The sequence below is a fragment of the Serinus canaria genome, chromosome 3, assembly GCF_022539315.1.
Source record: "Serinus canaria isolate serCan28SL12 chromosome 3, serCan2020, whole genome shotgun sequence".
NCBI classification, from domain to species: domain Eukaryota; kingdom Metazoa; phylum Chordata; class Aves; order Passeriformes; family Fringillidae; genus Serinus; species Serinus canaria.
This window is the reverse complement of record NC_066316.1, coordinates 48,672,855-48,699,210: the sequence shown is the minus strand read 5'-3', so window position 1 is coordinate 48,699,210 and position 26,356 is coordinate 48,672,855. Positions and strand designations below refer to the sequence as shown.

The following is a 26,356-nucleotide window of genomic DNA, read 5'->3' as shown; positions in this document are numbered from 1 at the left end:
AAAAACCCCATGAGTGTTGTAAAAACAAAGGTACTTTCATTGCTAGAGAGAAAACTAAACAGACACAGGTCAGATGTGAATCACATTATTAATGCCGTTCTGGAAAAACAGTTTGGGTACCAAAGATGATATGGGTGGCCTAAAAAATCTCAACACACTGCAAGTAAGCATGCTTTTGCTGCATTTTGTTTATACGTGCAGAAAAATGTGAAGAGATTTCTAAGAAAGCAATGACTTCAGAGTTAAAAGCACTGCAGCTAGTGCACCCTATTGCTAAATACAATATATATTAACTAAATACAAGAAATAAGTGAAATTCCTTTACTTTTAAAAAAAATCTATATGGCGTACTCTTTTCACTTAAGTTTCTGGGGAAAGGGAGCAGCATATAGGTGTCTTGCTGCATTAGCATGTTTTCACCTTTTTTAATGTCTTTAAGTTGGCAATTTAAATTTCTGGGAAATTGTTGCAGATGTGCTGAAGTATTCTTTGGCATTCAGTCATTAAAACCAAAGTTTTTGATTTTGAGACATTCCCTGTGTTCTCAGTGTTATTGTTTATACCTAGAGTATTTTACTTGTTGCTTTTACTTTTCTCCATATCTTTACTAGGTAACTTTGCCATGCCATGGCATAGAGCTTGTTTCTAAGTATTGAGGACTAAAAATAACAATTGGATTATATGGTTTGTGTTTTTTTGGGTTTTTTTTGGTTTTTTTGTTTGTTTGGTTTTTTTTTTTTTGTTTTTTTTTTTTTTTTTTTTTTGGTGGGTTTTCTTTTTTTTTCCTAATGAGAAATTGTTTCTTGTTTCAAATTCTGTTTCTAAAGAAAAAGAAATCCTGTTTAATGCATGCTGGTTCTACTATGTATAAAATATTACAATTCTTTGCCTGAAGAGCTACAAATAAAAAAGCTTGTCAGATGGAGAAACAAAGCAGAGAAAGGAAATGAAGTGAGAGAACATGAGTAATAAGTCTGTCTTCTGATCTCTCTGATGTGTCCACCCTATATTGGAAAGTATTTGTGGAGCTGAGTTAAATAGCTCTGCTTCACAGAAGTATTCTTTCAAGTCCTGGTGTCTTTCTCTAATTGACTCCTAATCACTGTCAGTTATATTGTCTCTCATGGGCAGAAAGCTGCTTTGTAGTCATCCCAAAAAAATGGCCTATGACAACTTTTGCAATAAGTTTCAGTTGGGCCTTTTTTCTTTTTTTCCAGAATAACAGTCATTCTTGTATCATTATTTTTAATCAAGGAATATGATTTATGTGAACAGATATGAAAAGAACTTACTGTGGGTAAAAATAAAGCAAAGTTTTTTCTTTATTCTCCATTGATATTTTGCAGAACTTTGCCTGGATTATTTTAACTTCAATTTTTTTCTACTAAATAAAACCCCAAGCAGATTGTTAAAATCAAATAGCAAACTCATTTGGAAAGAAGGAAGGCACAACCCAGTAACTGGGTGATGGAACACTATTTGAAAACACTGACAATTTTCAAGTGGGTTTGCTCAGTGTTTGATATTAATATACATATACTGAATGCACAGCAGTATTTTAATTCTAATTTCTTATTGGTGAAATTGTCTGAAAGCAGCCATATTCTTCTTTTTTTTTTTTTTCTTTTCTTATCCTCTTAGTTGAATTTTCAGGTCCAGCTGGACTTCCTGTTGCTTTTGAGATGTTGTTAGATCATCTGTTTGAAAATGCAGAGACTGATCAAGGCTGTTGTGTTGGGCAAGTTCAGATTGCAGAGGCATAAATGGAACTAATAAAGCAACACACGCTATTGCATGTTGGGACAAGTTTGGCTGTCCCCTGTTTGACAAGGGGCTTAAACTCCCTGCAGAAATCTATGTTATTTATGTTCTGTGTGGCTCATGATGTGGGAAAATTCTCTGCTACTTGAATCAAATGCACACCCCGCCACCACCCCCCAAAAAAAAACAAACTCCAACCATACCACAACTATGTTATGATACCTGCTGTATTGCTGCTGTGCCATAGAATATATGGAATATTATACTTGGCTTGCCTTTTTCGCTTTTTTTTCTTCTTAAATCCCACTGGCTTTTACGGTTTTGGCATAGGTGCCAAGTTCTGTGTTTTCGTGTTCCTCTAATTTCTGATGGCAACTGGAATGAGCTGAAGGAGGTGACTTAAGCAGAAGGAAAAGTCATGTTGGCCTTAGGGTATTCCTTCCTCATGACTCTCTCATAAATGCCTGGAAAATTGTCAGAAGTAGAGTATTTCCTCTTTCAAACACTACTTATTTTTTTTCAGTTATGGTTTTACAGTAATCTTTCTGTACTGAGCAGATGTTGGATTTACTAGCACACAATCCAGAGACAGGAAATTTTGGAGAAGTGACCCAAAGCAGAGATCCAGTGTAATCTGTCATGCCACAGTAACAAACTGGGTGGTAACAGCTTTACAAAGTTGCTGTTGTTTTAGATAGTTTTGAAAATGGGAAGTCACAGTGGAAGAGTTGAGAGCAAAAAGCTACAAGGGAGATTGAAGTAGACTGTGGTGAGGAAGACAGTTTGACTGTTTGGTGATTATTCAGTTGTCTGTTTGGACCCTTTCCTTCCAAAGAGAAAGCAAAGTGACTGTTTCTAAGAAAGAGGAGTAATTAACATTGACAGGGTTTCTGCTTCTGAAAGGATTTCCAGTAGCATTTCTCTCTCATGTATGCATGCGTGCATACAGAACAGGAACACTGGAGTTCGCCTCAATTTGCAACTCGTCCCTAGAATTTTTTTCTGCTTCAGTATTCAGCTGGGCTCTGTTGCCCTTGCTTCCTCCTTCCATAAAGGGAATATTCCTCCCCTTACACAGTTTTCATACAAGAGAGGCTGCCTTGAGACCTTTTGCAGTGATCTGATTATTTATAACTTATAGGTGATGCTGTATTTTTCTTTGTGATCATGATTCATTGTCAGGGATGCTGATGTACTCTTGCAGTAAGGAGGCTGATGTGGAAGAAACCTCTCAGGAGATGAGGCCTTGCTCACAAAGTGCATTCTATCTTTATATATTGAATTATAATTCATATTGCTGCATATCATAAAGTTTCTCTTAAGTGCATTGAGTTTGAACTGTAATTACTAAAAGTCTTTCTCTCTTTCTCAAGACCTCTGTATTAATACAATAGGTACCATTTAACTGTGAGGTAGCTTATGTTGCCAAACATATTTGACTTGTCCCATTGGTGGTTTTTTGAAGAAATGAAGAGGAATCTTAATCATACAAAATAAGCAAAAGGTCACCTGAGTTTAACTACTCTTAACAACAATGCAGCATCCAACTTGTTAATGGTGGCATCAGTTCAGTTTGAAGCAAGAAACTAATGGCAGTTCATCAGTGCTCAGCAATCACACAGCCCGAGCAAACCCAAACCAGTTTGTTGCAAGCAAGCAAACAAAGAAAGAGGAATGTGTCTCTCTTATGTTAAAGAGATAGATGCTTACTGCCAAGGGTACAGGAAAATAGGCAGTGCTTACAGGATACTTGAGGGCTTTTGCTCAATTAAGTAATAAACCATTCAATATGCAGCAGATGTTTTGTGTGTCTTGTGTCAGGCTGGAGGCGGTACATGTTTTGGATACATAAACAGAATAATGCTTTTTTTTTGTGTTCTTTATCCCTCCCTCTTTTTCTGTGAGTATTTTCTGACATAAAAAGCAGAAGTTATACCAGTTGCTACCCATAAAGAAAGGATGGAGTTTGATGCTGGGAGTGTTTCCACCACAAACTCATTTATTGGGTTTTATGCAACTGAGTATTAACTGTTATCCAAAGCTACCCAGTTATACACTGTGCAGTGCACAGTCACACAGTTTGAAGCTAATTAGAGTTAACATAGAGGACACAAATTTCCTTTGCTTCTTCAAAGGAGGTAAAACTTTGAAGAGTGTGGAAGAAATGTAACTTCTGTTCTGCAGACAGCTTTACAAAACAGCTTCATCTGAAATGGAAAGATCCTTTTTTTGATGGTATATTGCCGTGTCTTTAAGGTTGCTTTTTAGAGGATATAATATTTTTAAATGTCTTTGAAACAGACTCAGTGCAATGCTTTACTTGGCATTGTACAGTGATCTTTTCCTGTGGGGTTTTTCAGGGGTTTTTTGGCAGACAGTTTAAAGTGTTATTTTATCTTTGCTGATTTTTGCCTGTCAGTCCCCTGTGTCTGGACACTGGTTCTCGTATACTTTAGATTAAAGGTTCTGGATTGTCCCTAAGTTACATAAAAGTAGTTGTCCTGTTTCTGACAGGAGCCAGGAGCAGAGTCTGGGGAGACAGGCAAAAGAAAAACAGAGCAAGTAGAGAGGGTTAGTTCTATTCCTGCCTTCTGTCGATCAGAGATGTATTAAAATGTGTCCGATGACACTACTGGTTTACTATAAAATAAATAAAAACAGGAATAAAAAGAGGTCAAGTCTTCCAAAGTTGTTGATATCCAATAGCTGTCATGCTTCCATAGTAGGGTTTGGTGGGATTAGTTTTCCTTCACCAAAAGCACACTATAGTCCTTTTGATGTAAACCTGAATGTGTTTTTACCGGCAGTTTGGCATTTGAAAATTGGTTCCACTGCTAGCAGGGTGATGATTGCTGTTGTGTAAAAGCAAATGCTTTTTCTCCATCACATGAAGAGTAGAAAGTTGCAACAGCTTCACTCTCTCTTCCACTTTCAGTCTCCAATCAGATTCTGGCGTTTTTGCTGTCTCTGGGGTACAGTCTGTATGGATTCTTGTATTAAATTCTGATATGTTAAACAGATTTTTTTCTAAAAGCTCCATTAAAAGCATTTTTTTCCTATGGATAACATTCTAAACCAAGCCTGTTTTAATCTTTTGTGTAGTTTATGCAAGCCATCAAATTTAATGATTCTCATACCCTTTTTAGCTGTCATATTACAAAGGATTTAAATCAAAATATGCTCACTTATATTAGAAACTTGCTGGATGAGCAAAATAGGCATATTCTGTCAGATTTTGTAATGCTGTTTATATGATACTTCTGTAGTATCCATGGTACAGTGAAATACAAAGTAAGGATTGAATATAAAAAATTGCTTTCCTGAAGAAGAGAAGAAGAGCCAAAAAAGCAAGTTCAGTGTATATGCACTGAGCAGCAAACCCATCACAAAAGGGTTCACTGGCCAGAGTGGTTATATTTCTGGGGATTTCAGTAGAGAATTCACATTAGCACACTGAAGCCTGTCTTTTCACTTTTGTTTAAAAAAAATTATATATTTTTTAAAAAGCTTTTTGATAATCTCTTTGGCATTAGCTCAGGGATGCACAGTGTGGGGTTTTTTTTCCCCAACGTAGTTCTTAATCATATTTAAACCACACCCACACCCAACAAAAATAAATAAATTTTAAGGGAAAAATGAAAAGTCTTTAAGCATTCCATGTTTTCCAGTCCCTAAAGACTATGCTCTGTTGAGCTTCCAGACTACTCTGGGCAACCAAGTCTTGGTTATCATTGACCTAGAAACACAAATAAAATCTCGTTTTACTGGGCTAGGAAATAAGAAATCAAGTTACATAAGATTATTGGTGCTGGAAGACATATTAATGAACATCATTATGCCTCGTAGTTTGTAACCTTTGCTCAATTAAGCAGAGTCTTCCTGTGAAGTTGGATTTAGATCCTGTAGCATCTCTAGGGAATTTAGGACTTGCAGTTCTTGCTTCAGAAAAGACTAAATTCTTCCTTGGAAAACTGTGAGAAAAAAAAAAAGTTTAATTTTTAAGAAAAAGCATAGCCCTCTGATCTTTAATTTAAGAATAGCTTTTTAATGTCTTTTTTGATGCAATCTGTGTGACAATGAAGCTTCTGCCTTTGTGCTGTAGTACTGGATTCTTTTCTAGCACACAAAGGAGGCCTTTCAAAGGCCTCGTGAGGTTATTTTAAGTGTGGCTTTTCCAAACAGGCTTCAAAACATCTTTTCGTGATTTTATAATGCTGTTGGATGAAAATGGAGGAAATAGCCTTTGCTGGTTTTGAACTGTAACAAGTTCAGAAGAAAGTCAGTTATCCTTCCTTATATTGAAGTGTCTCTCAGGGATGTACAGATGCAGTTTGTCAGTTTGCTGGTTACCCATTTTTACAATGTCAGTGACAGCTTTGTGTTTCCTGTCTCTAAGCCTGAGGAGCAGGGACACAGCATGCTTTCCCTCCTCTGTCTCTTTGGCTGCACTACTGCAAGCTACTTTGTTTGAGAGATGTTTTAGATGCTTGTTTTAGTAATGGGTGTCTTTTAGTACATATTCAGAGGCGGGTGGTGTTTTTTTGTGAGTAGCCATGAGCACATGCACTTCTCCAGAGAGAGAAGGAAAATTATCAAGAGACAAGACAGTCTCAGTGGAAAAAGTATCCGTATTTCTGGCCTGAAGCATTTATTCTGATAAATCAAAGGGAAAGTCTTAAGTAAGCTAACATTTATTTGCCTCTGGGATCACCAGCATGCATAGCCTAATTCACTTTTGCCCAAATCTATGCTTTTAAATTCCTGTCCATTTAGTTTCCATGTGCATGCAGGCAAACAGGAGGAATTTGTTGTAAATGTGACTTCCAGGTCTACACTCACACTGAACCCTTGGAGCTGACACCCTGTTTACACACTCTTTATTGACACTACAGCAGAAGAGAGAGCAAGGCAAATGGTAAACTGAGAGACTATTTAGAAAAATGCAGCCTTTGGCACTTCTCTTCGTCCTTTTTGAGATATCTATTTAGATTCCTCTATTAAAAATAAATCTAAAATACTCAATATGTATTTATTAATTTATTATGAAGGCAAACAGCTTCCTCTTTTTTTTTTTCCTCTTTTTTTCCCCCCACTCTCATATTTCCTTTTCTTCCCCTATTGGTGTTGGTCACTGTTTTTCACTCATTTATCAGAACTTGTAGGATACTCTCTCATCTTTAAAGTCTCATGTGCTACATGTGTCTTTGTATCTCTAGGTATTAATGGTTGTATATTAGGTACCATTTTTCTCCTTCATTATTTCTCTTGCCACATAGATTTTGTATGAAATAGTAAAAGGTAAATACATGGTGGGCTGCATGGTCTCAAGTTAAATATTGCTCTTTATTTGACTGTTTTCGTTATCAGATGGGGTAGACACATAAAATTGACTTTTACAGAGAGATGTGTGCAGAGACCAAAACACTTGTGAAATTTTGTGTGTAGATGTTCCATTAAATAGTATCTGACAGGAAGGAGCAGCTTTTAAACATGCTATGCTTATTTTCTTTCTGGTTCATTCTTTAGTGATGGAGACAGCTGGCAGAGACTCAGTCACAACCTTTATCTCTGTATGATCTTTATAAACAATTCCTCATCTCACTCTGAGTTTGCTCAATCATCCTGCTTATTCTTCCCATCCTGTTAAATACCACAGATTATTTTTTTCCATTTCATTTTAGTGTATAAGAGTAACAGGAGTTTTCAAGCACCGGCTGCAGAATGAAGATGAATAAGTAATTAAATGCTACAGGAGCTGCTGATTGGCACATAAGGCTACAGTGTGCTGAACTGATATGAGTTACAATAACATGCATCTTTACTTTCTTGAAAGAGTGCATAATGAGACCTGATTTAAATATGTTCTGTTTTTAAAAAACATCCCATGTGTTTTCTTTGAAATTAGCTTTGCCTTCATCTGTTGGAACTATTAAGCAGATCTGCTCCTTGAATTATTCTGTGCAAGTCTGTACAATTCAAAAGAGAAAAAGAGACTGCAAATTAACAGTGAATAATTTTGGAAGTCCACTTGCTATGCTCAAAAAACAATTTTAAGGTGCAGCTGAAGGAAATAGGTGCTTTCAGGTTACACTAAGCTGTGTAAAAATCACAATAGCAAAAGTTTTGTAGCTTTTAAATTTTCCAAGAGAGGAAAAGACTTCAGCTGCAAAACATTCCCAACAGAAATTTTGTAATGCCCTCGTTGAGACAGCTTCTTTTAAAAATCTTACATCTGATAAAGCCCAATGCTTTTAAAGTATCTTTAGAAATGCTTCAACTGTTTTAATTCTTAATGACAAAAGGAGAATGAAGTAATATCCTTGTCTACTGAAGAAGGCGCATCCATTCTAAATAGCCACTGGAAGGGTATCTCTTGAAAAACTAAATAAACCTCTAAAATATGTGATTGTATTTATTATACAAAAACATTTAAAATCAGCAAATTCGGTATTGTAGATTTTATGTTCCTTGCTGGGCTTTTTATGACTTACTTTCAGTCTGTAGTGTTCCTCTAGATATGATTTTTCCAATGAGATCTTTATTCATTCAAGTCAGATGAAATTTCAGCTCAAGATCAGATTTATAAGTGGGTTTCTTTTTTTGTTCTATCTCAGAGAGGTTTGCTGGGTCAAGAGATAGTATTATTGGTATGCTTGGTTATCCTTGCACTGTGTAGTCTCATTGCTCTTGTTTACTGGCAGAAAGACACAGAAAAATATATTGAGTATTGCTAAGAAAAGGTTATGCGAGTCCCCAGTGCATTATTTTTGCACCTGTGGTATAAGAAAAAAACAAAACAAAACATAATCTAGGAGGTCTGTGGTGTGCTAAAGATACTCTACTGCTAAATGATTTTAGTGGTATTATTTCAGTGTATGGTTTATTTTATGCTAAGAGAGTTCTCTGTCAAAAATATTGATAAGGATTGTCTATGGATGACTTATAGCTGATGAACTGTATGGGCCAAAGTCTTAAAATCTTTTGTTGTCAACCTCAATTTGAACTAGTTCAATGGCAGGGATATTGGTGAATTAAATCCAAGGTCTCTTAGGTCAAGCTTTATTGAAGTTTTATTGAGGGTCTGGAGAAATTGATGAAAGACACTATGTGAGGGTAAACAGGAGAGACAGAGTAAAAGAGATCCATCTCTAGATTGTTTCTAACTGCTGGAATTTCTTAGCAGACTCAAAATGTGATATAGCCTCCCTTTTCTTGTATGCTTTGGAAATGTTTTGGAAGTTATATGGAGGGGAGAAAAGTAAGTCTAGAAATATTCCCTACTTCAAAATGTAGTAATCAGCCCTCTGTTTCTGACAAAGTTTTTGAAATTAAAATGTGTTATATTTTACTGATGCATCCACACAGGTTCTACTAACCAAAAGTCTTTTTTAAATGGGGAATTTTTCTAGCCATACATACTGCCTTCTTTCTTTCTTGAAATAAATTCCTACGTAGAGAATGCTTTAATGATTTGTAACCTGTGGATGATTCCAGGTGTCTTATTCTAGTGTGTGTAATGTGAAATTTAAATATTGATACATACTGTGAAGAACTAAAGAGATTCTTCAGGAACATTGCTTTTACAATACTTCAATTTCTGTATTTATTTTTTTTAATAAAAAAGACTTGTTTTTAAATGGCAATTTTCATTACTTACTACCTTTTGTATGTACTGAATCCTGCAAAGAAATCTTGCTATTCAGAAGTATGCAGAGAACACTGTTCTGAGGAGTGTTTGTATAAATACAACAATTACTACTTACTGACAGTTGGACTGTATGATGCAGGTTCCTAAATGTAATGGAGGTTACTGTGCTTTCAGTGCTTATTTTTTGTTGGGGTTATGCATTTATTTAAATGTTTGTTTATTTATTTTATTTGAAGCAATAGAGTGGAAGGATTTGGAAGGACAAGGAAGATAATGGAATGAAGTGGGAAAGAAGGGAAGAAAAGTAACATCTTGCCTCCTGCTAAGCTAAAGTTGAGGGTGTTTTTTGTGATTGGGGCATCAAGAGACTAAGTAATGAAAAGATAAGACAGCATTTGTGATGCTTTTATGGTGCCTGTTTTTCAAACTTTTCTGTAGTTGAACACTCATTTTATTATATAATGTCGTCAGCACTGGCTAACTGCTTTTTCTGATCTGGAATGGAACCTTAGCAAATTGCGGCAGCAAAATAAGCCTTGACTTTTAAATTAGAAGCAAAAAATATAGTGTAAAAAATAAACATAGCATTCTAATAATGTTTAAAGTATCTTCTTTTGTTTTTCTGTGTGTAGAAAATAATACAAATAAAAGAGGAAAAGGAGTTTCCTTCTAGGTGGGACAGGTTTATGCTTTATGCTGGAAGAAAATGCTTTATAAGAAGCATAAAAACTGACTACTTATAACTTCTTTTTTTTTAAAAAAGGTTGGTTATACTTAAACCTTTAATAAAGTAATAAGTGCTGGAGAGCATAATATCCTGAAATTTATTTTTATCACCATGAAAAAAAATCTTACTTAAAAATTGATTTTTTTTTCTTTCCGTCTATGTTTCAAAGGATTTTTGCATAATTAAGATCCAAATATTTTTTGATTAGTTTAAAAAAATTGCTTTTTCAGAATGTGTTATCACAATCAAATTTATTACATTTGTTCTAAATTGTAAAAATATTGATAAATAGCAGACAGAAACAAGATGCTTCATTTTTCTAAGAAATGTTAATAATTTTTGCAATTTGCCTTAGCATTTGTAAAATAATTTCCTGAAGTCTTAGTAGATGCAATTTGCTGTGATTCCAGCTATCAAAAAAGTAAACAGTCTGTAAACTGTATATTAGCAATCCTGTTGAAAGCAATAAACCCATTAAATTTAGTTTCTAATGGAATTTTAATGTAGTAGTTTGTTTGTTAGTCTTTTTTTAAACTTACCATCATCACCATTTTTGTTTTCCTTTCTTCAAGTGAATTTCCTAAAAACTACCCTTCCAGCCTCAATTTCTTGCTCCTTCTATTTTGTAAAATTTGCATTTTTATCTTGCAGTCTGATTAGCGTTGGCTATTACTCACTCAGTAGGCAGGTCTGGTTGGAGAGATGAAAACAGAGAAAATGATATTGTTCCCAAAGTCAAGTTACAAATGCCTCCTTCTTTCCCTTCCCAAAAGGCACTGAGGCGTGAACTGAAGGAAAAAGAGCAAACTGTTCTCAACGCTGTGGACCAGGCACGAGTTTTCCTTGCTGACCAACCAATTGAGGGGCCTGAGGAACCAAGGAGGAGCTTGCATTCAAAAACAGGTCAGAAAATACTCACTGCTGGGGGGAAGGGGTCAAAAAAAGAGAGAAAGGACTTGCATGTTTCTAGTACATATTTTATATCCCAGTTACTTGCTCAGACCTCAGAATTTTCTGAATGGCATCCTGATGGCTTTTATTTCAATGTTTTAGACTCGAGGGTTACTTCTCTGCTTTGTAAGATTTTAATGGAAATTTGTAATATTTTAATGGAAGAAGTGGAAGCATCTCTTCTGCCTTTTCCAATTTTTGGTTCAAAACACTAATGATAGTTCTGTTCTTTTTTCTTAACATAATAACATATGCACCTTAATGTTGTCAGAATAGTACTTCAAGGATTCCCATTCAATATGTCTATTGCAAAGTTTTGCTCCAGAAATAAGCATGTTTAGTGGTGTATCTCATTAGAAGTAAAATAAATCGGCTTTAGGAAGGAAGTCATTACAGAATCCTTAGGATTTGAATATTGGGTGAATCATTGCTAAAGAATGGAACCACAGCTATGTTAGAAACTGGTTTTGCATAGTATTTGTTGAGATATTACTCTAAATGTCAGAGACCTGCAAAAAGTTAATAATTTTTCTCTTTTCCCCCACAACCACAAAAAACGAAATTATCTCTAAGTTCTACAGTTACATCTCTGATATAAGCTACAGCATTATGAAGTCTTACTTTTAGTTGCACAAGAACTATTCTTGGAAAAGGTAATAATCTGCTTTTTCAGAACTGTCAGTAACTGTTAGGTGTGAACAATTTACTGTTCTGTATAATTTACAAAATTAAAGTATATCTGCTTTTATCAGGAGTTAATATTTTATTTCCATACCTCATCTTATAGTTTGTTCAGTGGAAACAACTTATCTCCTGAATCTATACTTTGTGTTATTTCTGTGCAAATTTTTACATGGTTTCATATTCCCTGGTTCAACTTTATCACAAAGTCTGAATAGCTGGTGATTGAAGCCAGTGAACCATTTATCTCATTGATTAGTGCTGCTGGTACCCTCGCTTGATTTCTGTTTTGAGCTCCTGACTCCTGAAAATATTCCTTTTCTCATTACTCTTAAACCCATTTGCCTTACAGAATCTCTAATGTTTTAGTTGGTCTAAATCACAAGCAACCTTGCAGTTGAAAAGTAAGGATGCTCCTTGTATATTTGTTCATTCTTTCATACAGAAGTTCGAAATTGCAGGTTCTCTTCTCAAAACCATAGAACCTCTCAGTGCAAATGAGGCCAGTACATAAAACCTTGCCACTGCAAAATGTTCATTTTCTTACAGGGTTTGATATCAATGATCTAGTCGGTGTTGATTGACGGGATGCAAACTGCAAATGCAAACTTCAGATTATAAGATGCATCATAAATTCTTGCTATCCAGTCTATTATGATGAAAATTATTATTATTTTGTGTTACACCAATAGCAGTGAGAACAGTATAACAGGGAATTTGATGACCATGGTAAACTGCATCACAATGACATCCATGGTCTGCAGGTGATGCGTACATGTCTCTGGTCTAGTCATCATATTTAAAAAACAGTCATATGTTCAGACTGGGGAACCTCATATATGTGCACTGAACTTCTTCTCCTCTTTCTTCTTCACTCTCAGTACTTCCGTGGAGTTTCTTTTTTGAGCACGTGATGGGTTAGTCTTGACTACCAGCCTATCTCCCACCCATCCACTTATGTCTTCCACTGCAGTGGAAAGGAGGCAGGATATGGGAAGAACAGGGGTGAGAAAGCTCATGGATCAGGGTGGGGATCAGATGGGTCACAGATGCAGATCTCGTACAAATTACTGTTGTGGACCAAACAGGTTTAGCTTGGGGAAACAAACTATTTATTTCCATTTAAAACAAATAAATACTAAGTTGGTTTGTAGTGGGGAAAAACCTCACAAACATTAAAACCACAGCTTTCCTCCCACCTCTGACAGACTCAGCTTTACTCCCTCATTCCTGTCCCTTCCCTGCCTTGTGGTGTCAGTCATGCTCAGAGAGGCAACAAGTGGCACAAGAGGTGGGAAGGTGGTGACTTCATGGTTAGCCTGGCAGTTTCTTTCTTCTGCTTCTTTCCTCTCACATCGATATCTCTGTGAGGAAAATCGGCCTTGCCATGGGTTTGCTCCTCCTTCTCTGACTTTGGTGTTCCCTCTGCTCTTTCTCCTGTTGGTTCCCTCCTCCTTTCTGGTGTTTTCTGTTTCTTAAATACACTTTCCCTCAGGTGCCACCAGTGTGGCTGAGGACCTCAGGTGTGCCCCATGGTGGGTTGCTAGAGTCTGCTGTCCCTGGCACTGGGCAGCTCCAGCCTCTTCTGCCAGAGACCCCTGTGAAGCTCCCGCCGCCGGCAGTGGGCACTCACACCCTGTGCGGAGCAGGCCTGCACTTCCTGTAGATTAATAGACCTTCAGGCCAAAAGCCATCTTTAAATCATTCTGCCTGAGCTCATATATATATGTAATAAGCTGTTAATTTTCACCTCAGAGTGAGTCTAGTAAATTTTTTTCTGGCAACTGATGCCACCAGTCTCCAGAAAACTTAATCTCTGAATTAGAAGACAGCCAGAGACACACAATTTTTCTTCAGATTTACCATTATCAGTGAAGGGTGTGGGCTTTAGTTTGCTTTTAAGATGTTAATTTTTTATTTTCTGTCAGCCTCTTGGTCAGGGGTGTTCTCTGTAGTTGCTTAAAGTTAATTTGTTAACTTCAATGAAGTCCACTTCATGCTGATAAACGTGGAGTATGGTTATGGATTCTAAATTGACAATCTGTTTTCTAAAAATATTGACAGTCAACACTGCACAGTCTTGATTTGAACATTGCTTTGGCTGGTTCTATAATAGAAATAGCAAAACTATTTTACTAACTCAAACTTGCATTAATTGGAAATCACAGTTTCTTGAGGTTATTTCTTACCTTGTACAAGGAAAGGGGTCGTTTTGGAGGAATGGTTAGCTAATCTGAAGATGATGAAGGTTGTGACGTTGGTCTTTTTATGCCAGGGAGGGCATTGTTGCAAGGGCAAAGAATAAGACAGATTTAGGAGAAAACTGATCAGAATTAGTTTTGAACTTGTCTGAGACCTGTTTGAAGGACTTTTTAATATATGTATGTATGTGTGTGTATATATATATATATATATATATATATACATACATATATATATGTATATATATATATACACATTTATTGTTCCATCCAAAGAGAACGTTTGTTAAGCATGCCTTATGATAACCCATTATTTTCTGTAATGATCTTTTTAATTTCAAACATATGACAATAATGTAGTTTCAAGTTATGAGTAAGCCTTGGTTTCTTCTTTCCCCATCCTCGCCTTATGCTTCTTGTGCTGGCCTTCTACTGTACCGGAGAGTAACTGGCACATTCAGATAGAGGTCTCTGTCTTCCAGGAAACTACTTTCTTAGTCAATTTCATCTCCCATCTCTCTTTTCTACTGCTTTTGTTTTGCCATGTTTCTGTACAGAGGCCCCATCACAAAAAAACAAGCTTCAGTCTTCCTGTATTTGAGCTGCCTCATGACAAACCAGCAGGCCAGCTGTGGAATTTCATGGATGGATAGGTTAAAGAAATTGAAAATGGTTGTTTTTAGCATTTTTTGTCACTTTTCCATAGTACAGGAGAAAACTTTGATCTAAAAATGTTAATTATATTTCTCTATGGCATAGTTACAGCTGGCTTCTTAATTCCATGTACTGTAAGGTTACAGGTCATTGGAAAGATAAAGAAATATTTTATGTCCCCAGGGTTTTATGAACTGATGATAAAACTTTGCTGAAATTCTGTCCTTACATTTCCACTGAAGCAGTGGAACATCCTAGCAGATGATCACAGGCCACTACACTGATTCTCATTGTAATAGTGAATGGTTCTGGGAGTCTGCAGTGTTGTGCAACTACTTTAGTAACTTAATTTTTTGAAGACAATTAGATCCCTAGCTTTGGAAGCTGCTATTTGGTAGCAAAGGTTGTTGTGATAAACACAGCATTTAAAAATAAGTGTTTACCATCTGTTATCTCCTATTGATTGAATAGAAAGCCTCCACATCTGTGTTATAAAAAAAATCTGTTAATGAGCATCAGTGAATGGTATGTAGATACTTCATTTAAACTTGTGGAGGGACAATATCTTTATCTGTCTCAGGCATAAATAAAAGCTGAACTTCTTTGCTTTCCATCACTGACATTTAGGTAAATTTCTCTGCCGTAATACTTCTTTTTGCAAGGAAGATCTCACTGAAAAGAGGCAATTTATTCTTTTCTAATATATATAGAACAGGTATATAGCAGGCAGCATTTCTATTCCAAATCGCTTGTGTCTGTTCTCTAGCTATCATACACTACTGGAATCCTTTTTTCCCTCTGCTGTGCAGTTGGACTGAGTATGAAGTCTTGACTGTAAATTAGAAGTGCTTAGGAGAATGAAGAGGATGTAGCCCACTGGAAGTCAGTGGAATCTTACCCAGAAACTAATTACACTGTTTTTAACATTGCTGCTTTTGTTTTAACAGTTTTTTCCTATGATAAGAGAAATGTGCATTTACCCATGAGAGAATCACAAAATACTTCTCTCTCTTATTTTCAAAATTAGCTCTTTTAGCTCTTTTACAAGTTTAGTCCACTTTGGTAAAGCTTTGAAATTCTTCCTGTAGGGTCTACATGGTTGTCTGCTCAGAGCCATATTAGTAAAGTTCAAGGAAATTGTTTCCACTTGCTGAGTGGTGTAGAGTGCAAACTTAGAGGATTTTAATGGAAACAGGCTGACTGGAGTTCAAAATGGTTAATTTTATTATTGGTTGATTGTTTGAGGTTTTTTTATTCATGAGGACCTTGGGATATAAACCTAGTCATATTTATTCCTGACTTGTAGGCTCTGTTGTGTCCCAGTTTTATCTGAAATACGGGATGTTCTCTGGGTGGAAACATGTTTACATTTAACATTTAACCAACTGCTGCTTGTTCCTAAACTTCCTGTTCCCATCACATCAGGGCTAAGTTTTCTGTTAAGGTTGTTAGAAACTCAGCCAATGCTTTCTCTGCAGCAGTGCTGAAGACTTCATGATGCAATGATAGCACTGCTTTTGGATCCTCTGTGTAGGAGTTTGGTCATGGGCCATTGTGCCTATTCTAATGCTCTGAAAGTTTTCATAATGAGCACAGTGCTGTGTCATCCATTGTTTTTGCTGCAAAGATTGCTTGAACCAAGGAAGAGACAATGTTTGATGTCATGTGTGAAGGAGGCAATCAAAAATCATCTCCAGTTCCAGTATATTTGGTTAAGAATTTAGCAGAAGTGAAAGGAAATTATTGTAATTTTGGCAAGATGGAAAGAGATCATTAGTTCAAGGCTACATAATAAAGATAAATTCTTTGATTAGAATGAAAACTGCTACAGCTAAATAGTTTGAGGTCTAAAATAAATTCTTAAGCAAGAAGAATTTTCTTCACTACTATTATCCATATATGTAAGCATGTAAGGAAACTATATGCTGAAAATTCAGGCCTGAAAGTTTCCTTCTATGGCACTCAGTCTGTGCTAAAGACATAGAAAAGCTGTTGGAGCTTTCAGTGCTTTGTTTGTGACAAAAAAATGTATATTAAAATCAAGATTTTTTTTTTTTCCTCTACAGAAGAGGAGTTCTTTTCCCTGACTGCAAGGTCAGTTAATATCTGTCCTCTCCTGTAAACAGATGGTCCAGTGAATATAGGCTGTTCTTACTCTCTGAGCAGCTGCTGAAGTGAGGATCATGTAATAAGTAACATTAAAAAAAAAAGGGGGTGGGAAGACACCAATCAAACTGGTGATTGAGAAGACTTTATATTAAGTAGGAAAAAAAAGAGCAATGACTACTGTGTAAATATTTTCACAGCAAAAAGGAATCCTGTCTGCTGGTTTGTGTAATGACAGGCTGGTTAAATGAATTCCAAATGAATAGAAGAAAAATCTTACTGTTAAGACACTTTCTTTGAGATTTACGATTTTATGCTATGCAACGAGAATCTTGAAGAATATGATTTCTGCTTGTAAAAAGTAGTGTGTTGCTCATTAATAACTTGGGCTTTTGTGATGAAAAACAAAGTTATACAAGATGCATTTCTGTTAAATGAATGTATGCTGAATGGTTTATAGCTCATAAAAGCACATATTTTGCTCTATTTCTCTAGTAAATGTCTTTTTAGTGCAAGGTTTACAAGCACTTCCAAAGCTTTTGTAAAATAAAGGAGTCTTGCAATGAATTAATATTTTTCAAATACAATATGTAGTAGATATTCGTGCACAATAACATTGATTTGACAAATGGTCTTCAAATATGTTTTGGGTTTCAGTTCTGTTGGGATACTTATATCACCCTAATCATTCTAGAATCTTTTTCCCATCCTGAAATAAGGGACTAGCTCTTTTGAGAGTAAAGCTGCCTTGTTTTAGCTGGCCAGACAAATAAAGTCAGGCTATTGTTCCCCTCTTCTAATCATTGCATCATCAAGCTTGATAGAGACTTTTCAGGATCATCTAATCCACTTGTTAACTGAGGACCACCATAACCACGCCTGAACCTATCCCCAGGTGCTACAGCCACTTGTTATTGCCTCTGTTAGAGCAAGAAGCACTCATTGGATCTCCTGTGTCTATGCCTTTAAGGAAAGCCAAAGAGTTTTGCAAGATTTTCAGCTCTTACTATAAAGCTTTCCATGTGTTCTTTGTCTAGTGACTGATCTTTTTAACTGACTAATAATCTAGCTTAGACCTCCACTGGTCTTGCAGCATTCTACCCTTTCATGCAGAGTTGGCAGGTTTTGGCTCTGATAACAGCTAAAGAACGATGTGACTGCATGATGTTGGCTCAAAGGGGTAGACTGCAGCTTTGTGTATATGGAACATTGCCTTAGTCCAGTTTCTGGGTGTAGTGTCCCCTGTATTCACATGTTCAAGGTACCAACAGAGGAGGCTTTATCCAATTGGTCTGCAATTTTCCCTCCCCTCTCAATGAAGCTTGGTATTGTCTTACCTTATGTAAGGTGTTCCACCTCTGGGTGTTCCCTTAATCCTCATTTATAAGTTTTGCACCTTTCACTGCTGCGGTTTGGTTGCTCACAACCTATAGCTGTATGATAGGAAACCCCAGCCTGTGAGAGAACATGTAATACTAAATACTGGTCCTTAGGTGCAGCTTGACTTCTAGATTGTTCACTGTCACTGGACTGTAGTGAATTCCCATTCATTCATCAATATTATTCTCAAAGGTGAATTATTCCAAAAGTTCTTATGCTAATAACTTCTTTGATGTCTTTACATAGGCATTTTGTAGCTGTTTTTTTCAGTGTAAAAGAATTTCTTTTCCTTAAAGATGGTTTTAATTAGAGTATAATCTTTATTTCTTTTCAAAAGAAATAAAGAAATATTTTCTTTGCAGAACTTGGGATAAAGATCATTCCAAAACTGTGCTGTGTTGTAATGCAGTTTGTTCTACTGTGAAATGCTGTAAATCCAGAGATGAGGTGCAATTTATCACAGCACAGCTTTGGTCTTCATCTTTGTTCTGGTGTGTCAGTATTGCAAATTGTAGGTTACTGCCACGTCTCTGTATCCCAGAGCTACATATGTAGTTCATCTCTCTTTGCATCTAGTAAAGTGTTGTGGGATCTTTTAACGCTCATTTCATTCCAAGTTTCTCCTCTGCAATACCTTTTTGCCACTGCAGTGTCCCTGAGCCTGGACACAATCTCTGCTTTTACAGGCAGAATGCACATAGGCAGTGCTTTCATGTAATAGCTTATGACACCCCACAAGTCACTGAAATATTAACCTAAGACACTTGGTAAGCTCAAAATGTCTATTGTACCACTCAGCTGCACTCTTTCTTCAAATGGCTCTCTCTTCTGAGGTCAAAACCTGCACCACAGCCCACAGGCTGGGTATGTGTGTGTCTCCCTTCCCTTGCTGCTGTTGGCTCTTGTTGATTACTCTTGCCTCCCACTATGCTCTGGTTACCATTCCTTGTTTGTTGTTTCTCCTACTTAACCACTTCCCAGTGAGGTCCTTGTGCTTTTGGGCAGCACCCTCTCCTCCCTATATGAACAATTGTAATACAATTTGTAGTTGTATTGTGGGTTGATTTTTGCTCATTTGATTGGTGGCTTTTTTTTTCCCAGACTGTCTTGTTGAATACTCTTCTAGTCATCATAGTCTAGCATATATCAATACCTGTATGGGCTAACATTTGAGAAAAATGGGCTAAGATTTGAAAAAAATCTTTTAAAGAAAAAACAGAACAAATATGTGGAACTGGTGGGCAGAAATTCTGGTTGTGATCCAAACAACTCCCTGTTACTTTTTTATCTTGAAAAAAAAGACTTCTCAACAACAAATTGGAGTGCATTTCAATGTTTTATTTTGTGTTAATTACTTACAATATGCTTTTCTGTATTGGGTGCTATGGGACAACAGCTGCATCAAAGAGGCACAGTTGGGTAACATTTGCAACCATAACTGTGCATTTAATTTGACATTCATCAGGCCTTTGTAAAGCAAAAACTTCCCTCCCACACAATCTCTGTCTGTTGCCCCCTCACCTTCCTCCAACCACAGTAGCAACTCCAAGCTCAGTTATAATGATTTTAAAGACAGTGTATCAGTAAATAGAAGATGGTATGTCTCATCTGACTTCTGACAAAAATGGTACTTTCATCTTTGCATGATTGTGTATAATTTATTCATAGGCAACTCTTGAATTTTAATCACAAGAGTACTGTAATAAACCTTTTCCAGGGCTTTTATACAGGACTGAATAGAAGGCCACTTGGCTTAGTTTCAGTGCATGTCACATCTCTGCTAGTTCTTTTGTTCTCAGTTTTTTGGATTATAGTTTCCTCTGCTTGCTTTTCTGTAGAAGGGGAATCCTCTGAGACTGGCTATGTTTGTTTGTCATTACTGAAGCAACTCTTCCCTGATCAAGGAAGCTTCCCATGAGTTTTTTTCAGCAAGTACCCCCAGGCAATAGACAGGAGGACCTGCTGGGGATGTTTTACGATTTTCGTTTTAGCTTTCAAGCTGTCTGAGTCTTGCTCAGTCTCAAACAGAAGGTTTTTCTGGGGTTTCTGGGTTGTCTGGGATCTAGACACATAAGCCTGAAATTTGTGAGAAATAGTGCACCATAAGCTTGATTCTTTTTCAGTCAACAGCCTCATGGAATATTTGTAGATTTGGAAAAGCTATTTAAAGCAGCCTTTTTGGATTTTGGTGTTTACACAGAAAAACTGATGTAGTGCTGCAGAACCGTGCCCCCCGATGGTACTTAGTGTACCTTGGGCTTTGCTACTGATTGTGGAGAGACATCCTTGTGCCACAGTGAAAGGTGGTGGTAAGAGATCCAGGAACAAAGCACTGTCCTTTCTATGTGAAATGATGCAAAGATTACTAATGAAGTTTCCAGGAAGGAAGAAGTATCTTCTATTTCCTTTCCCTGTCCCTCCAAAAGCAACAAATCGGCAGTAAGCTGCTTTTACTTTTGGGTATCATAATAAATGGAAGTCAGGAATAGTTTCCTGTCTTCTGATCAAGAATTGTGTTGTCAGTAGGAGTGATTGAGATTTATTTCATTTACAACAAGGTGGATTTTCTTCTACCTTTCACTTGCTGAAATAAATTATCAGTTGACAGTGGACTTACTGACTGTCTTGAGTGTGTATTTCAGGCATGCTATCTGTTTAACGCGACAAAAATAAGAAATAAGCAGTATAACTCTTATTCTCCTCTGCAGAATTGACCCCCGAGGAGAAAGCTTTGAAGATTGCCAAAGCCATGCGTAAACAGTCATCGGAGGTAAAAGAGAAATGGGAGAACCTAAATGCCAGTGCCAGTATCTGGCAGAAGCAAGTGGACAAAGCATTGGAAAAACTGAAAGACCTTCAGTGTGCCATGGATGACCTTGACGCTGATTTGAAGGAGGCTGAAAATGTGAGGAATGGCTGGAAGCCTGTAGGAGACTTGCTCATAGATTCATTACCAGATCACATTGAGAAAACTACGGTAGGTCTGGAACTCCTGGGAAATATTTAGTTTGTTTGTGTGTCAGATCTCTCCATTCTAGTCCCTCTAATCACATTAGATATTTATACACTGTATGCTGAAATTCTCATGTGCGGTATAAAGTCTTTAAAGATGGTATCTGAAGTCTCAAATAAAGTCCAGAGCTGGGCCACATTCCCAGTGTTGGCTGGGACTACACATGCACACAGATCTGTTTGGCCATCAAGTGTAACTCTCTTTTTAGAGAAAAATTTAGAGCTTTCTTAATCATACAGAAATAAATACACAGTTTTAATTTATGTTCCTTAACTTTCACAAACTAAACATGCCAATTGTCTATTTTTGTTTGTATGAGAAAATTTGCATTTGCTTTTACTTTACCTTGGCTTCTCACCAGGATTATTTCAAACTGAAGAACACACGCTAACCTATAATGTTGTTGTGGGCAAACCAGTTCTTGCTGCCTGGGTTCCGTGCCAGGCTCAGCATCCCAAGGCATGGCTGCTTTTGATGGGTAGTAGTCATCCCCTGCCTAACTTCATGGCTTGGGTAGGGACCTGGTAATGCCAAGCTCCCCAAGAAGGCATATCTTCTGATAGCATTGTCCGGAAAAGCTGGCTGGAAACAGTACAGTGCAGTGAATATCATGGATTCCAGGAGAATGTGTGGGTATGCACATGTAGGTAGAGAAGATTGCTGTTTTGGGCAAATACAGAATTAACTGCTAGGCTTCTGTTTCACCAACTCAGATTTTCAGTTTTTAAGCTTAAGAATGAATATAGCAAAGCATTAGAAGACCCTGGGGTTGTGTACCTGACCATCCATGTCTTCAGCATAGGATGCTGGTGTTAGAAGAATTAAATGGGCTGCAACCTGGTTTCTGTAGATATTCTCTCTGTGTATACAGTATCTGTGAATTCACTGGGCTACATTATTTCACATGTAGCAATGTAAGCATCCTCATTCTCCAAATTATATTGTTACTTTCAAGATTAATGGAACTGAAATTTTAAAACCAAGGCAGTCAAAGGTGAGTTAATATCCAGACTGCTGTTGATTTGAAAAGAGTAATGAATCTCTTCCTTCTTCTTTTATATTTTAATGTAGATGCTAAAGCAAGAAATAAGATGCTAATGCTAAATAGCTCCTTGTTCTCATGCTAAGAAGTGATTTGTCATAGCTTAATGACTTTTTCTGTAAAGTAGATGAAAGCAAAATCTTTCAGATTTTCATTGCTGTGGAAAAACTGTAACATTTGCTGAAGCAATAGGGGCCTACTGGCTGTCCAGAAACCCAGTGTTTCTTTCTTAACAGTGTGTTCTTTCTGTTCCTTGGCCTAATGAGAGTGATTATTGAAGGGAGATAAATAAATTGTCCAAAGAAAATACTTCCTTTACAGCTGTTTTGGGCTCGTTTAATGATGTTTAATCAAGCTGTTTACAGGATTGAGTGCTTAACTGCTCACAGTGAGCAAGAAATTTGAAACATTTTTTAAACTGTAACTAAACCTGCATCAATTTTGTCTTAAGACTGTATTTAGTTCGATTTGATTCAATAAACCTTTTACTTATTTTTAGTCATTGCAATAGCTTTACTCTCTGGTTCTAATCAGGTAAAACATTGTACTCCTTTTCCTTAGAAGATACATTCCTTCATGCTTAGCTAGTTCAATAATAGTTTTTAAATTGAATTTTTGTCAGCTGCTTAATACTTGAAAACTATAGCTACTGAACAATGTGTTTTCTTAAGAACAAGTTGGCAGGCCCTATGCTGCTAAAGCTGCTAATATAGCATTATGTATTTCCTTTTGCAAAGAGCTCTAAAGCCATACAGCACCACAAAAAAACAATAAAATAAATTCTTTTAGGGGTGCAATTTGCTTATGGGCATTTCAGTAAGTTTCACAGTGTTTTTCCTTAAAGGTGGAAATGAGCGATATAGCAAGAATATTGAAGTAAGTGAACTTTCTTTGCTGAGAACTGACTTGTGTGCAGTTGTTTAGCATAAACTGCCACATTGGGCAGGTCAGCACCATGTGGAGTTTACACTTTTGTGCTGCTCAGATGTCAACTGAACATAAGTGTTTCTTACCCTTCTAGGCTTTTAGAGAAGAAATTGCTCCCATCAACTTAAAGGTTAAAACAGTGAATGATTTGTCCAGCCAGCTGTCTCCACTTGACCTTTATCCATCTTTAAAGATGTCTCGTCAACTGGATGATCTTAATATGCGGTGGAAACTTTTACAGGTATTCTTCTGATCATGTACAATAGGTGTGGGGAGGGATAGTTCTCACTCTCCTCTGTTTTCTTAAAACATTCACTTATTACCATTTGTTCATTACTTCTGTCACTAAGGTGTTATTCTGTTAGTACCAATGCAACAAAAGGAGCTGCCCTTCCTGCTGTAGCTTGGCCAAAAGCTTTTCATTTCAATCTATTTCAGCAGTTTATTCGAACAGGAAACTGCATTAAATTCTGGGGAAATATGGGTTTTTGTGTGTCTTGTAGCAGTAGATTTTACTGCATAAATCTGTGTCCCCAAAAACTGGTGTAAAAATTTCTGTTGTGTTTCCAGCTTGTGTGAAAGCTGTTTTATTGTGTCTTTGAGTGCTCAGTTTCTGTAGGAAATTTCACTTAAAGTGATCTAAGTATTAGAAGAGCTATAACAAGATATATGCTATAGCAATGTAGCATAAAAAGAAGAAGAGAGTATGCTTAGAGATTCATATTGCTTAGTTATGGTTAAATGGTCTGAGAAAGGTAAATCCATGTGTCTGATTACAGCTGAAACTCATACTTATTTTCACAGTGAATGATTTAGTGAAGTTTCTTACATCAGCTAAAGTTCAATTTTGAATTTATGAAGTTTCTCCTTTTTTTGTGTTCTTTTTTGTAGGAAATACTTATCACATCTCTAGTGAGGGTGGTGGGGATGAATTTTCAGCACCTAGGCACCAGTTGGTTGGCCAGTAGTTTTGAATGAGTCACTCCTGAGAGTCAAAGCTGTTATTGTGTCATATTAGACCTTCCTTTCCTAATATAATTTGGTAGTGGGGTTTCTTTTCTTATTTTGTTTGTTGGTTTTGGTTGTTTTTTTTTTTTTTTGGTGGGGGGGGGTATTGTGTGTGTCCTCTTAAATTTAGTTAACTAAGCAGCCAAAGTACTGCTACTGAAGTTTCAATTAGACTAAGGGATATCATGTCAGCTGGTGAAACACTGTCTTCCAAAGTGGTTCTGTGCTGGAAAGGCAGCATGAGATCAATGCAATCAAACTGAGACCTGCTGACTGTAGGATTTTGGACAACAGAACGGTTGGGAGGAGGTCAGAAATTTCAGCAGCTGGCTGTAGTCACCATGAAACTACTGTTGTTATTGATCTACAGTTCTCACACCAGAACACTGCAAAATAGAAACATGATTCTCATTAAGCCAATGAAAGAAAAATATGTTATCTTAAATAGGTGGATGTCAAATAATTGCTGTGACACACAAACAAATTGATTTCATTAGAAGAAATGTAAACAAGTGATTTTCTTACCATGACCTTGTTGTTGAAATGTAGATTTTGAGTGTATGTGTTTATATGTAGGTGTCTGTAGAGGATCGCCTTAAACAATTACAGGAGGCACACCGAGATTTTGGTCCTGCATCACAGCATTTTCTTTCCAGTAAGTTTCTTGAATTAATAGATGCATGTAAGATATGATGGCTTTCTCAAATGCTGGCTGATCTTTACTCCATGTTTTCCTATGGCTTGAGGAAGTTCCTCTTCCATGATATTATCTGTCTCCTTGTTTTTGTAGGGGTGTTTCATCTTCATAACTTCATTGACATTTGACTAGTGGGCTTCCCACTCTGTCTTTCTGAGATGAGTGTGCTCTCATTGCTTTATTCTTTGTCCTCTCTGAAATATCTGACCAGTGACTGTTCCAGAATCTTTGCATGTTTGTGACCACATCTTTTCATCCTTTGCCAACTCTTTCTTCCATTTTCTTTTGCTTCCGCACTTGCTGGGATGGCACAAAGAGCTCTCTTTGTTTTTCTTTTTCTTTAAAGGCTCTGTGTCATACATTCCTGGAACTTCAAGTAAAGGGCTGGATAAAGCAAACATGCATTGCTTCCTCAGGACCTATCCTTGCAACTTTTTATTTAACTTTAGAGGTGTAAGCCAATAATCTCACATCTACTAAGAGGGCAAAAGCTGAATTGATATAATTGTTGTGCATAGATAGGTTTTGGTATCGAGGTCCATGTTGGTTTCCTGATGTTCCAGCCTACCTGCCCTCATCAGAGCTAATGAGAAAGAATTTTAACCCAGTTAACCCTCTCCAGTTTTTAACTGATTGCTTCTATAAAAAAGATAACAATATTGCAAGAGTTGAGAAGTCAACCTAAAAATGAGCCGACCTTTCCCAGAGATTTTGAAGTAGTATATGTCAGTGTATAGATAATATAATTTAAATCACTAAATAAATCTTGATTTTTTTTTTACTTATGTTACAACCATATTCTTATTTTGAATTGACAGTTGGTTTTTCAGTAAACCAAGCACAGTGTATATAAAATATTACAGCTGTTATGCAAACCAGCAATTCCTGGAGCCATTTTATCCTTTTTTAAAATGTACAGAACAAACAAACAACTTTAAAAGTATAGGATTTATTTATTTTTTAAAGCCTTATTAGAAATATTGCATACTGTTGACACAGTGGTTTCGTAGCTCTTGTCTCAAACTTGTAACCTGATCAGGCCATCTATGTAATACCATGTTAGAAAGATTACAGATCTTTGGCATTGCTGAAGAGTGCCAGATGAACTGTTTGTAAGATTAGTCAGTCTAGTCTCTGTAAATAAAACAGATTAGGAAGCAATGTAAAAGTTGTTTCTCAGAATCTAGCTCTCTTCTTCTAGTTGAGGGAGAATCAGTGGAAGAGTCCACATGTAAATCTTGCCAGGAAAGGTTTGCTGGTTTTGTTTGTCTTGGCCTGGATTGTTTCCTTGAATTGGCTTACAACATGCACAATAAAACACCGTGTTCACGAGTCTGAGTGGTGAACTGGCTTTGTTGCTGGTTAAAACATTCATAGAATTATGTCCACAGAGACTATGCAGTGCCTTATCAGCGTTCCTCAGCCGTGTTTAGGGAATATTCTTCAGGCTTAAAGAGACATTCAGGTTGTTAAATACCAAAGTAAAAAAGGGGAAGTTTCCAGGATGGTTTCCATGTTGGTAGATACCACAAAGAATTACAGCTAAGTAACACAGTTTTA

At 36.7% G+C, this 26,356-nt stretch overlaps 1 protein-coding gene across 6 annotated transcripts in view; it reads left to right on the top strand.

Moving 5' to 3' along the window:
- Positions 1-26,356, top strand: part of UTRN (utrophin) — a 362,109-nt gene that overhangs the window by 263,167 nt on the left and 72,586 nt on the right. For all 6 annotated transcript variants that reach the window (XM_050973004.1, XM_030235269.2, XM_018916973.3 and 3 more), the window contains 4 exons: positions 10,910-11,039; positions 20,818-21,086; positions 23,186-23,332; positions 24,676-24,754. In XM_050973004.1, coding sequence (XP_050828961.1) covers positions 10,910-11,039; positions 20,818-21,086; positions 23,186-23,332; positions 24,676-24,754 — 625 coding nt within the window. The remainder of the gene's footprint in view (positions 1-10,909; positions 11,040-20,817; positions 21,087-23,185; positions 23,333-24,675; positions 24,755-26,356) is intronic.